Source organism: Anolis carolinensis, unplaced genomic scaffold (genome assembly GCF_035594765.1).
Source record: "Anolis carolinensis isolate JA03-04 unplaced genomic scaffold, rAnoCar3.1.pri scaffold_7, whole genome shotgun sequence".
Classification (NCBI taxonomy): Eukaryota; Metazoa; Chordata; class Lepidosauria; order Squamata; family Dactyloidae; genus Anolis; species Anolis carolinensis.
Window position 1 is genome coordinate 25,731,539 of NW_026943818.1, and position 13,960 is coordinate 25,745,498.

The 13,960-nt window shown below is 46.6% G+C and overlaps 1 protein-coding gene across 1 annotated transcript in view; it reads left to right on the top strand.

Annotated features, from left to right (window-relative positions):
• The first annotated feature begins 3,323 nt into the window (after positions 1-3,323).
• rap1gap2 (RAP1 GTPase activating protein 2) overlaps positions 3,324-13,960 on the top strand; it is a 173,809-nt gene continuing 163,172 nt past the window's right edge. Inside the window, exons 1-2 of the mRNA XM_062960448.1 lie at positions 3,324-3,388; positions 9,457-9,573. Of these exons, the coding sequence (XP_062816518.1) occupies positions 3,339-3,388; positions 9,457-9,573 (167 nt within the window). The 5' untranslated portion in view covers positions 3,324-3,338. The remainder of the gene's footprint in view (positions 3,389-9,456; positions 9,574-13,960) is intronic.

Sequence of the window (13,960 nt, forward strand, 5' to 3'; positions counted from 1 at the left end):
CTCTCCAAAGACCTCCAGTAATTTTTCATGGTGATGGGGGTGCTGTGTGCCAAGTCAGTTCCAGGTCTATCGTTGGTGGACAGTGGGTGGAGTCATGCAAATTTGACACAAATGGAGAGAATCAGATACTCTGGGATGTCTGTGGTGGAGGGAAAACAGATGGAATTGACACCGCATGAAAGCCTGCACTTGGGTGGTGGGCAGTATGTTTATGGACAGTGGGCAGGGTCATGCAAATTCCACACCAATTGAGAGAATCAGAAACACTGGGATGTCTGTGGTGGAGGGAGAACAGATGGAATTGACATCGCATGAAAGCCTGCACTTGGGTGGTGGGCAGTATAGTGTTTATGGACAGTGGGTGGAGTCATGCAAATTCGACACCAATGGAGAGAATCAGAAACACTGGGATGTCTGTGGTGGAGGGAAAACAGATGGAATTGACACCGCATGAAAGCCTTCACTTGGGTGGTGGGCAGTATAGTGTTTATGGACAGTGGGTGGAGTCATGCAAATTCGACACCAATGGAGAGAATCAGAAATACTGGGATGTCTGTGGTGTAGGGAAAACAGAAATATATGATGGAATTGACACTGCATGAAAGCCTTCACTTGGGTGGTGGGGAGGATGGTGCTTGTGGAGGACATTGGCAGGCTCTTGGACATGTTTACGGCACTCGCCATAACCTGCATTGTCATTGGAGGGAGGGCCCTTGGTGTCTCCTGGGTAGTGGGAGCTATAGTTGCTGAAGCCGCGAATGACCTGTCAAACCTCTGCTCTGCAGACGCATCCCATTTGCAGCAATCAATATCCGTCCCATGCCGGCTTCGATGGTGCCTATTCTTAGCCCATGACGTGCCCTGCCAATTCTGTCTATTTCGCCCTCTCTCCCATGCGCTGCCTTTCCGGCGGTGACTTTCTTTTCACACCCGAAAACAGCACATTTGGAGTGAATGAGAGGAGGGGTGTACAACTTGTGCCATGCCTTGTGCAACTCTCCATTGATTTCTTACTGGCTTTATTTAGATATATGTACGCACACACCAAGTATATTAAATCCCCAAACTTCCCAGCGAGACATTGCAGAGAGATCAAGGTCAGATGTTCGGGGACAGACAGCTGCTGCTTTAAATGAGGTCACCGCTCTGAAGGAAAAGGGAGCCGGCAGAAAGAGAGCATGCATTACAATCCCTCCGCCTCTCCAATTAAAGCTGAATGAAGCCTAGGCTATGGGAAGAGCGCTCTCTCTTGGTATCCCAAACTGGCGTTCCTTAGAAACATAAGAGGCATAAGAGATCCAAAAGCCATCCAGACCAACCGTGATTCCTTAGAAACATAAGAGGCAGAAGAGATCTAAAAAGGGATCCAGACCAACCCATGATTCCTTAGAAACATAAGAGGCAGAAGAGATCCAATAGCCACCCAGACCAACCCATGGTGCCTGGGCTATGGAAAGAGCGCGTGTTCTTGTTAGCCATAACTGGCATTTTTTCAAATGGTAGAACCAGGGCCGGTCCAAAGCTATAGGAAATGACATTTATAACCCACTAGCTTGGGATTTCCCCCCGTTTATTCTATTGGCAACTAGGTGGGTATCCGACGTTATTTGAAAAAGTCAGTTTTGTAATTTGACTTTTGTAAGGTGAACTACAGCTCCCACTATGGTGAGTCAGTCCCCTCAATTGCAACATGGGTGGGGTTCAGTGTGCTCCCTGGCTTTAGGGTGAACTACAACTCCCACAATGGTGAGTCATTCCTCCCAAATGCATCATGGGTGTGGTTCAGTGTGCTCTCTGGCTGTAAGGTGAACTACAACTCCCACTATGGTGAGTCATTCCCCTCAAATGCATCATGGGTGTGGTTCAGTGTGCTCTCTGGCTGTAAGGTGAACTACAACTCCCACAATGGTGAGTCATTCCTCCCAAATGCATCATGGGTGTGGTTCAGTGTGCTCCCTGGCTTTAGGGTGAACTACAACTCCCACAATGGTGAGTCATTCCTCCCAAATGCATCATGGGTGTGGTTCAGTGTGCTCTCTGGCTGTAAGGTGAACTACAACTCCCACTATGGTGAGTCATTCCCCTCAAATGCATCATGGGTGTGGTTCAGTGTGCTCTCTGGCTGTAAGGTGAACTACAACTCCCACAATGGTGAGTCATTCCTCCCAAATGCATCATGGGTGTGGTTCAGTGTGCTCCCTGGCTTTAGGGTGAACTACAACTCCCACAATGGTGAGTCATTCCTCCCAAATGCATCATGGGTGTGGTTCAGTGTGCTCTCTGGCTGTAAGGTGAACTACAACTCCCACAATGGTGAGTCATTCCTCCCAAATGCATCATGGGTGTGGTTCAGTGTGCTCTCTGGCTGTAAGGTGAACTACAACTCCCACTATGGTGAGTCATTCCTCCCAAATGCATCATGGGTGTGGTTCAGTGTGCTCTCTGGCTGTAAGGTGAACTACAACTCCCACTATGGTGAGTCATTCCTCCCAAATGCATCATGGGTGTGGTTCAGTGTGCTCTCTGGCTGTAAGGTGAACTACAACTCCCACTATGGTGAGTCATTCCCCTCAAATGCATCATGGGTGGGGTTCAGTGTGCTCTCTGGCTTTAGGGTGAACTACAACTCCCACTATGGTGAATCAGACCCCTCAAACCCCTCCCGTATGTTGAGTTAGTCATGGGTGTTCCATGTGCCTGGTTTGGTGCAGGTCCATCACTGGTGGAGGTCAGTTTCCCTGGTTGTGGGTGAACTACAACTCCTAGAAAGGAAGGTCGGTTCCCCCTAAATCCCTCCAGTCATCAAATTTTGACATATCTGGTAAGTGTGCCAAATTTGGTCCAGATCCCTCGGCACTGTTTGGGTTCACAGTGTTCTCTTTATGTAGGTGAACTACAACTCGCCCAAATCGTGCTGAATTTTCACCAAGGACCTCCAGTATTTTTTCTTGATCATGGGGTACTTATGACTCCTAAATGTCCAGGCCAATTCCCCTCAAAACCCACCAGTATTCAAATTTGGGCGTATTGGGTACGTATGCCAAGAGGGTCTCTTCCGACTCTGGACTGTGTAATTTCCCATTGAGAAGGAACGGTTCCCAGATGGATGATGCACAAAATGGATGCGAGATGCAAGAGAGGAGACTGCCATGTCTCCATCTCAGCTCTGTTTTGTATTGGAGGCCTTAAACGCTCAGGCTTTTAAGGTCCCGGCTCCTTCTCAATGCACCATGTGCAGCTGCTTTGCCTGCGGAAGAGCTGAGCAGCACTCACTGCAAGCAGCTGCATCACTCCCTGGATGAAAGGCAGAGTATCCTTGGACTGGCAGGCCGAGCAGAATGGCCTCCAAGAAGACCCCCGGTAAAAGGAAATGGGAATTGGTGCGATGGTGAGTGGGGAAGAAAAGAGGCAAAGTGGGAAGGAAGGGCTGAGTCTGGAAGGAGAGGAGCCACCTTGCTGCATTGGGTATGTGCAGCTTCAAAGAAATGCTTTCCTCTTTTGCTGTGTGTTTTCCGGGCTGTATGGCCATGTTCCAGAAGTATCTTCTCCTGACGTTTCGGCCATATCTATGGCAAGCATCCTCGGAGGTTGTGAATATACCTCACAAACTCTGAGGATGCCTGCCATAGATGTGGGTGAAACATCAGGAGAGAATGCTTCCGGAACATGGCCATACGGTCCGGGAAACTCACAGCAACCCACTGGAATCTTTGTCTATCTTTAGCCTTAGCATTGAACGGTTGTGTTGTTAAAGTGCAAAGTATGGAACCCTGCACAGACGGGGAAGCCTTAGCATTGAGCGATTGTGTTGTTAAAGTGCGAAGTATGGAACCCTGCGCAGACGGGGAAGCCTTAGCATTGAGCGATTGTGTTGTTAAAGTGAGAAGTATGGAACCCTGCGCAGACTGGGAAGCCTTAGCATTGAGCGATTGTGTTGTTAAAGTGAGAAGTATGGAACCCTGCGCAGACTGGGAAGCCTTAGCATTGAGCGATTGTGTTGTTAAAGTGAGAAGTATGGAACCCTGCGCAGACGGGGAAGCCTTAGCATTGAGCGATTGTGTTGTTAAAGTGAGAAGTATGGAACCCTGCGCAGACGGGGAAGCCTTAGCATTGAGCGATTGTGTTGTTAAAGTGAGAAGTATGGAACCCTGCGCAGACGGGGAAGCCTTAGCATTGAGCGATTGTGTTGTTAAAGTGAGAAGTATGGAACCCTGCGCAGACTGGGAAGCCTTAGCATTGAGCGATTGTGTTGTTAAAGTGAGAAGTATGGAACCCTGCGCAGACGGGGAAGCCTTAGCATTGAGCGATTGTGTTGTTAAAGTGAGAAGTATGGAACCCTGCGCAGACTGGGAAGCCTTAGCATTGAGCGATTGTGTTGTTAAAGTGCGAAGTATAGAACCCTGTGCAGATGGGGAAGCCTTAGCATTGAGCGATTGTGTTGTTAAAGTGAGAAGTATGGAACCCTGTGCAGACTGGGAAGCCTTAGCATTGAGCGATTGTGTTGTTAAAGTGCGAAGTATCGAACCCTGCGCAGACTGGGAAGCCTTAGCATTGAGCGATTGTGTTGTTAAAGTGTGAAGTATAGAACCCTGCGCAGACTGGGAAGCCTTAGCATTGAGCGATTGTGTTGTTAAAGTGAGAAGTATGGAACCCTGTGCAGACTGGGAAGCCTTAGCATTGAGCGATTGTGTTGTTAAAGTGAGAAGTATGGAACCCTGCGCAGACTGGGAAGCCGTAGCATTGAGCGATTGTGTTGTTAAAGTGCGAAGTATGGAACCCTACGCAGACGGGGAAGCCTTAGCATTGAACGGTTGTGTTGTTAAAGTGTGAAGTATGGAACCCTGTGCAGACTGGGAAGCCTTAGCATTGAGCGATTGTGTTGTTAAAGTGAGAAGTATGGAACCCTGCGCAGACTGGGAAGCCGTAGCATTGAACGGTTGTGTTGTTAAAGTGAGAAGTATGGAACCCTGCGCAGACGGGGAAGCCTTAGCATTGAACGGTTGTGTTGTTAAAGTGTGAAGTATGGAACCCTTAGCAGACGGGGAAGCCTTAGCATTGAACGGTTGTGTTGTTAAAGTGTGAAGTATGGAACCCTGCGCAGACGGGGAAGCCTTAGCATTGAACGGTTGTGTTGTTAAAGTGTGAAGTATGGAACCCTGTGCAGACGGGGAAGCCTTAGCATTGAACGGTTGTGTTGTTAAAGTGTGAAGTATGGAACCCTGTGCAGACGGAGAAGCCTTAGCATTGAACGGTTGTGTTGTTAAAGTGTGAAGTATGGAACCCTGCGCAGACGGGGCAGCCTTAGCATTGAACGGTTGTGTTGTTAAAGTGTGAAGTATGGAACCCTGCGCAGACGGGGCAGCCTTAGCATTGAACGGTTGTGTTGTTAAAGTGTGAAGTATGGAACCCTGTGCAGATGCTCGGTCAATGCGACTTAAACAACGTGCAGTCACTGAATTCTTGACAGCAGAAGGTGTCACTCCAAAGGAGATTTATCAGAGAATGGAAGCTGTTTATGGTGATTGTGTTGATGTGAGTCCTGTGCGTTGTTGGGCGAGTAAGTTTAAAGATGTTGAGGTGGGAACAACTGACTTGCATGACAAACGTCCTGTGGTTGGACGTCCTGTGACAGCAACCACCGAGTTTCACAAGCAAAAGTTTGACAGATTGATTCAGGATGATCGTTGTATTCCTCAGAGAGAAATTTCAAGCATAATCAGCATTTCATAAGAACGTGTGGGTGACCTGATTGCTTTGCTTGGCGATCGGAAGATCTGTGCACGATGGGGACTGTGAGACACTGGTTGCGGAAACAGAGTGTTGACCTTTTCCGTGACATCTTCAGAAAACTTGTTCATCATAGGCAGAAATGTATCGAATTGTCTGGCGATTATGTGGAAGAGTGAATAGTGGTAGTTAAAGGATTATTTCTGCGTTTGATTTATTAAAATATTTCCATCCAAACCCAAGTAACGAAGGTGGAGGCATTACTTTTCATTCAACCCTCGTAGATCTGTTTCAGGGAGTCTCCCGAAAACCGGCTAATAGAAAAATCTGAACGATCCGGGAAGATCCAGCCAATTGGCGGCAACGGGGAACTATAATTTATTTCTTTACAAGAAATAAAATATTATTATTATTATTATTATTATTATTATTATTATTATTATTATTATTAATTATTATTATTATCTTACAAGGCTCCCTTTCTGTTCCTGGGATCTTGTCCTTTATGCGTTTCAAGGGAGTCTGGGCTTGAGCAACGGGGTTAAGGAAGCATGTGCCACGTATTCCAAATAGAAGACGCCCTGCCTGGCAACTATGTGGGCCATTTCGGTTAAAAAAACCAAACCAAAGCGGCAGTGTCTTTACTGTTATGGCCAGCCGAACAAGCCAAAAAAGCCGAAGGGAACTAACCAAACTGAATGCATGCACAAGCCTATTGATCTAGAGTTGAATTAACCGAAGGGAACCGATCAAACCGAATCTATACATAAGCCTATCGACCAGGGCCAGTCCAACAATGAGGCGAATTAAGCGGTTGCTTGGGGCGCAAAACATATGGGGGCGCAGTTGAGACTGCTTTTTCTGTTGATTTCTTGTAAAACATGATGTTTTGGTGCTTAATTTGTAAAATCTTAAGTAATTTGATGTTTAATAGGCTTTTCCTTAATCCCTCCTTATTATCCAACATTTTCGCTTATCCAACGCTTTTATTTTTCAGTGATTGGTTTGGGGGGGAGGGGGCAAAATTCTGTTCGCTTACACTTGAAAATTACCTAGAGCCGGCTCTGCTATCGACTATTAAACCCTAGACTTGGAAGAGACCTCAAGGGCCCCTTTTGCCATGCAGGAAGATACAAACTGATCCTTCTCGACAGATGGCCTTCAAGCTTCTGTTGTAAAATCCCCGGAGAATCTCCCGCACACTCCAACATAGCATATTCCTCTATCTTCACCTCTCTTGGCATTTGTTTCCATTGCTGATTTGCTCTACACCAGTGATGTCCAACCTTTGCTCCTCCAAGTGTTTGGGACTTCAACTCCCAGAAGCCTTGGCCAGCTTGTCCAATGGTCAGAAATTCTGGGAACTGAAGTCCAAAGGACCTGGAGGACCAAAGGTTTGACACTACTTGTCTAGATTATTGAAATAGATCCAGATTTCTAAGCAATGGAATGGTTTATGAGCCAGGCTGTGGCGCAGCTGGCTAGTAACCAGCTGCAATAAATCACTACTGACCGAGAGGTCATGAGTTCGAAGCCCGGGTCAGGTTAAGCCCCTGACCATTAAATAGCCCGGCTTTCTGTTGACCTATGCAGCCCCGAAAGACAGTTGCATCTGTCAAGTAGGGAAATTTAGGTAGGCTTTATGCGGGAGGCTAATTTAACTAATTTACAACACCATAAATCTGCCAGCAAAACACAAGGAAAGGAATGAGGAAGTACAGCCACTAGTGGACGGTGAAGCAACAGCTCCCCCTGTGGCCAGAATCGTGAAGCTGGAAAAATGTTAAATGCCTCTGTGTCTGTCTAAACTGTATGTTGTTTGTCTGTTGGCATTGAATGTTTGCCATATATGTGTTCATTGTAATCCGCCCTGAGTCCCCTTCGGGGTGAGAAGGGCGGAATATAAATACTGTAAATAAAATAAATAAAAATACTCTCATGCTCTAAGTGTGAGAGGGATCCCCAGTAACATAGAGTGAAACAAGGGCTGCATCTAGACTGTAGAATTAATGCAGTTTGACTACACTCCAGTTTCCATGGATCAATGCTATGGAATCATGGGAGTTGTAGTTTTACAGGACCTTTCCCCTTCTCTGCCACAGAAACTGCAAGTCGCTTCTGGTGTGAGAGAATTGGCCATCTACAAGGACGTTGCCCAGGGAACGCCTGGATATTTACCATCCTGTAGGAGGCCTCTCTCATGTCCCCACATGGAAAGCTGGAGCTGACAGACGGGAGCTCATCCGCTCTCCTCAGATTCGAACCGCCGACAGAGTGTTGATGTGACACCAACCTGTATGGATTCTAGATGTAGCCAGAGACATCCCGGATCCGAAGAACGTCTTTGGAAAAACTCCTGATGGGATTGTACTCGAATTCCCATCATCTCCAACTGCAGTCAGGGTTATGGGAAATGTAGTCCAGCTCCAAGGTTGAATAACATAAATATGAACAGCATGCTCTCGGGTGCTCATTTGGTGCCCTCTGCTGGCACAATGTATTCTGAATTAGAGTTGAATTGAAGGAGGCTAAAGTAGGAAGGAATAAATAAATAAATAAATAAATATGGTAGTATTTGATATCAAACCGCATTAATTCTGCAGTGTAGATGAGGCTCATGTTCGAGATCTGGAAGGGGGATGTTGAGGTCGCAAGGTGGGGAGCTCTCTCCTACGGATGTATTTTGTCATGAATGTCGTTCCCACATTCATGCCGACAAATAATCGATTCAACTACTTCACCACTGCGAAAACAGTGCAGTTGTCAAAAATACATTCTCTGAGCTGACGGAACCATGTTGGCTTCTGTGCACCACGTCTCATTGATTTACTGTTTAGATTTATTAGGCAAGCAACCAAACGGAGTCCCTGAGCGTTGGCCAATTTGCAGAATCAAAGAAGACATAATGCAGTGAAAACACAGCGTATAGATTTTACAAACACAGCATGAAGACATTCCTATAGCTTCCATTGCTATAGATCAGTGATTCCCAAAGTGGGCGCTACTGCCCCCTAGTGGGCGCTGCAGCAATCCAGGGGGGCGGTGATGGCACCTATTAGGAGACGGGGGCGGGGCCAGCGGAGGGGCGGGGTTGAGCCCCTGAGGCGCCTGTTGGGACACAGGGGGCGGAGCTAGAGGAGCGGGCGTGGCTTCTTCCCAAGAGCCTGAGACAGGGCTGAGAATCTATACCTCTCCTGAGGCGCTTGTTGGGACACAGAGGGCGGAGCTAAGGAATGGGGCGGGGTCTCCTTCCAAGAGCCCAAGACAGGGCTGAGCCTCTATACCTCGCCTGAGAGGCCTTTTAGGACTAAAGGGTGGGGCTAGGTGTGGAGCCTATGTATACCTCCCCTGAGGCGCTTGTTAGAACATGGGGGCAAGGTATAGAGGCCCCGCCCCCTCCTCTAGCCCCACCCCCTGTGTCCTTGCAAGCGCCGCAGGATAAGGATAGAAGCTCAGCCCTATCTCAGAGCTCATAACTCTGCCCATCCCAGTCCTGACCGCCCATTTGTGGCCCCGCCCACCTTCCCCTCCCAGCCCTGCATCTTGGACTAGGGGAGAGCCTCAGCCCCGCCCTCTTGAGCAGGAGCCACGCCCACTCCTCTAAGCCATGTCCCCCTTTCCAGGGGGCGCTGAGTCATATTTTTTCTGGAAAGGGGGCGGAAGGCCAGATAAGTTTGGGAACCACTGCTATAGATCCTTGTAAAGCTTCCTGGTTTATATGTTTTCCAGGTACGTGAGGGAAGGACGGTTCCGGATTGAGGAGAGGACCCTGATGGCTTTCCACTGGCTCTACTCCCCACACCAACACCATATTGTAAGCCGAGCTGACCTGGAAGTCCCAAACAGGTGAACCAAACCAACGTTGTGTGTTTGTGAAACGGAGGGGTGGGACCCTGAAATGGAGAGGGCGTGAAGTTCTGGGAAGGAATAATCTGAGGTCGAAAAGGATCTCCATCCAAGGTTAGTAGTCCAGGAATGGGCTGTGTCCGGTTCTGGATGTTTCTCTTGAAGAAGGTTTCCCTCCAAGGTTGGTAGTCATGGTTTCCATCAAATGTTGCCATCAGCTCAGGGATGGACAGTTCTGGATACCACACTTTCCATCCAAGGTTCTCAGTTGTCCAGGAATGAGCTGCAGTCAGTTATGGATGCCAGATTTGAAGGTTTCCCTCCAAGGTTGGTAGTTCCATCCAAGGTTGTTGGTCATCCTGGAGTGAGCTGCATTCCAAATTTGAAGGTTTCCCCCCAAGGTTGGTAGTCATTCATGGTTTCCATCCAATATTGCCGTCAGCTCAGGGATGGACAATTCTGGATGCCACACTTTCCATCCAAGGTTGTTGGTCATCCTGGAATGAGCTGCATTCCAAATTTGAAGGTTTCCCTCCAAGGTTGGTAATCGCTCATGGTTTCCATCCAATGTTGCCATCAGCTCACAGATGGCCTGTGTCTGGTTCTGGATACCACATTTTCCATTCAAGGTTGCCTGTAGTCCATGGTTTACATCCAAGGTTGTTGGTTATCCAGGAATGAGCTGCATTCAGTTCTGGATGCCAACCTTGAAGAAACTTTCCAAGTTAGTTAATAGTCCATGGTTCCCATCCAATGTTGCTATTTGCTCAGGCATAGCCAGTTCTGGAAGTCACATTTTCCATTCAAGGTTGCTTGTAGTCCATGGTTTCCATTAAAGGTTGTCGGTTGGCATTCACTTCTGGATGCCAAACTTGAAGAAACATTCCCTTCAAGGTGGATAGTCCTCCATGGTTTCCATCCAGTGTTGCCATCAGCTCACGGATGGTCTGTGTCTGGTTTTGGATACCACACTTTTCAACCTTTCCATTTGAAGTGGCCTATAGTCCATGTTTTCCATCCAAGGTTGGTAGTTGTCCATGGTTTCCATCCAAGGTTTCTAGTAGTCCATGGTCTCCATCCAATGTCACCGTCAGCTCAGTGATGGCTAGTTCTGGATGCCACACATTCCATCCAAGATTGTTGATAGTCTAGGAATGAGCTGCATTCAGTTCTGGATGCCAAACTTGAAGCAACTTTCCATCCAAGGTTGCTAGTAGTCCATGGTTTCTCTACAAAGTTGCCACTGCTCTTTGGTTTTCATCCAAGGTTGCTGACAATCCACGGACTAGCTGTGTTCAGTTCCTAATGCCACACTTGAAGAAGATTTCTATCCAAGGTTGCCAGTAGGCTCTGGTTTCAGTTGCTAATCGTTCATGGTTTTCATCCAAGGTTGCTACCAGTCCAGGAATAGCTAAATTCAGTTCTGGGTGCTACACTTGAAGAAGGCTTCCATCCAAAGTTGCCAGAAGTTCATGGTTTCCATCTGAAGTTGGCAGTAGACCATGCTTTTCATCCAAGGTTGCTGGCAGTCTAGGAATGGCTATGTCCAAGCTTTGGTTGCCCCATCCAAGGTTGCCACCAGTCTTTCCTGCTTTTCGGCAGGGGGTTGGACTGAATGGCCCATGAGGTCTCTTCAAACTCTATGATTCTAGGAATGAGCTGCATATAGTTCTAGATGCCACACTAGAAGAACGTTTCCATCCAATGTTGCGTGGACTCCATGGCTTCCATCCAATGTTGCCTTCAGCTCAGGGATGATCTGTGTCTAATTCTGGAGGCAGGGAAACATTATGGAATTTATTCATCCACCCTTCTCCGTAATAACTGGCCATACTGACTGGGGATGATGGGAGCTGAAGTCCCATCACATGTCACGATCCACAAGTCGCTCCAACCTTGGAGCTTTCTGGACAAGAGATCATCATTGCTGGTGGGGTAGAAGGAGAAGAAGTGACCCGATCTGGCTGCCGTTGGTGACAACTTTTTCTCGGAGAAGAAGCTGATGGCAAAGAAATCGATCCTCCCGCTAATGGAAACGGCTCGCTGACTTGGCTGAACTGCAAAGCTTTTTTAAGCAACGAAGTCCTCACGCTCTGTTTCCAAATTCCCTGAGTAAAAGTCGGCCTTTGGAGTGTAATGATAGCTTGTTTTTCCTTCGGCAGACAGGTGTAGCATTATTATCACTCTGAGTGGCTGTATCACAACTCTCAAAACTCCATAGCACTGAACAGCATTAATTCTGTAGTGTAGAGACTGAATTGCGTGTGCTCTCTCTCGTGTACACATTTTGCACCCGCTGCAAAATGGCACAAATGGGAGCACGATGAGCACTGTGAGATGCTGGTTGCAGAAACAGAGTGTCCACATCTTCAGTGACGGCTTCAGAAAACTTGTTCATTGTTGGCAGAAATGTTGATGCGAGTCCTGTGTGTCATTGGGTGAGTAGGTTTAAAGATGTTGAGGTGGGAACATCTGACATGCATGACAAACAAAGAGTTGGATGTCCTGTGACAGCAACCACCGAGTTTCACAAGCAAAAGGTGGACAGATTGATTCAGGACGATCGTCGTATCACTCCGAGAGAAATTTCAAGCATAAACGGCATTTCACAAGAATGGGTGGGTCACATGATTGCTTTGCTTGGCTATCGGAAGATCTGTGCATGATGGGGACTGTGAGACGCCGGTTGCGGAAACAGAGTGTCGACTTCTCCTGTGACGGCTTCAGAAAACCTGTTCATTGTTGGCAGAAATGCATCCAGTTGTTTGGTAATTACGTGGAAAAGTGAATAGTGGTAGTTAACGAGCACATTCCAAGGATTATTCTACGTTTGATTTATTAAAATACTCTCATTCAAACACAAGTAACGAAGGTGGAGGCATTACTTTTCATTCAACCCTCGTATCTAAAGAAACTGGATTCCACCCTACATATTGATTCAGGAAGTGCAAAATCTGATGAGTTTTCATCCCAAGGCTCCACTTGCTGTTCCATTTGAGGACAACATTGCAGACAAGACGTCGGTGGAGATAATTTGACTGGTGCAAAAGATATAGAGCTCTTTTGTCACGTTGCCAACTTATTACTTTTTCTACGTGGCCTCCTTTTGCGAAAAAAAGAATAGCACGTGGGAAATGTTCCAGAAACAACCGCAACTAAGTGGCTGACGAATCCTTTTGGGATTGCCATCATTTGGAGAGGTGAAAAGAGGAGAAGAGGAAGGAGAAAAGAAGGGAGTGCCCAAGGGGGAGAAAGGGAAAGGCTCAATGAAAGGAACGACAGCTTAAACCAGGGGTACCCAAACTACGGCCCGTGGGCCACATGTGGCCCATCAAAGCCATTTATCCGGCCCCCACAGCACAAAGGCAGAAGGGGGTTGGACTAAATGGCCCAAGGGGTTTCTTCCAACCCTCTTTATTATTATTATTATTATTATTATTATTATTGACACAAAGACACAGTATAACACAGCAAACGAGATAAATATGCTGGATTTCGTATGACAAAATCACAAGTCAAACACTTCCCAAGTGTTTAAGACTGTGTGATTTTTTAAAAATTATTATTATTATTATTTTATTATGACACAGCAAACAAGATAGATATGCTGGATTTCATATCACAAAATCACAAGTCGAACACTTCCCAAGTGTCTAGGACTGTGTGATGTATTTTCCGATGGTGGCCATTATTATTATTATTATTATTATTATTATTATTATTATTATTATTATTATTATTATTATTATTATTATTGCTTGGTGGCCAACTATAGTCCGGCCCTCCAGCAGTCTGAGGGATTGTGAACTGACCCCCTGTTTAAAAAGTTTGGGGACCCCTGACTTAAACCACTTGTCCTCCTATCTCTCTTTTAAACCTTGGAAGAGATGAAGTTATATTGTAGCTAGGACCCAGTTCTTTACTTGTCGAAATGTAGAAATTATTTCTGTGAATTATTTTTGTGATTTTTTAAAGCCAGGCCTCTGCATGTTTGCCTCCTAAGCTTAAATGTTTAAATGTTTAAATTTTTATAATTGTGCATGTTTTTTGTCTATTGTTGTGTTTTATATTGCTATTGTTTTTATTCGGGGTTGGCCCCATGTAAGCCGCCCTGAGTCCCCTTTGGGGAGATAGAGGCAGGGTATAAAAATAAAGTTATTATTATTATAATAAGCTCTACATTCTTTATTGCCACATCGCACTTCACGCTCTGCTTGCTGTGAGCTGAATGCTCAGCTATAAGTACAGTGTTCCCTCACTTATCGTGGGGGTTACATTCCAGGACCACTGGCGATAAGTGAAAATCCGTGAAGTAGGGACGCTAGGCTTCTTTATAGTCAACTAGCTTGGGGATCCGGCGGTGTCCGGGTCATTTGAGAATGGTATT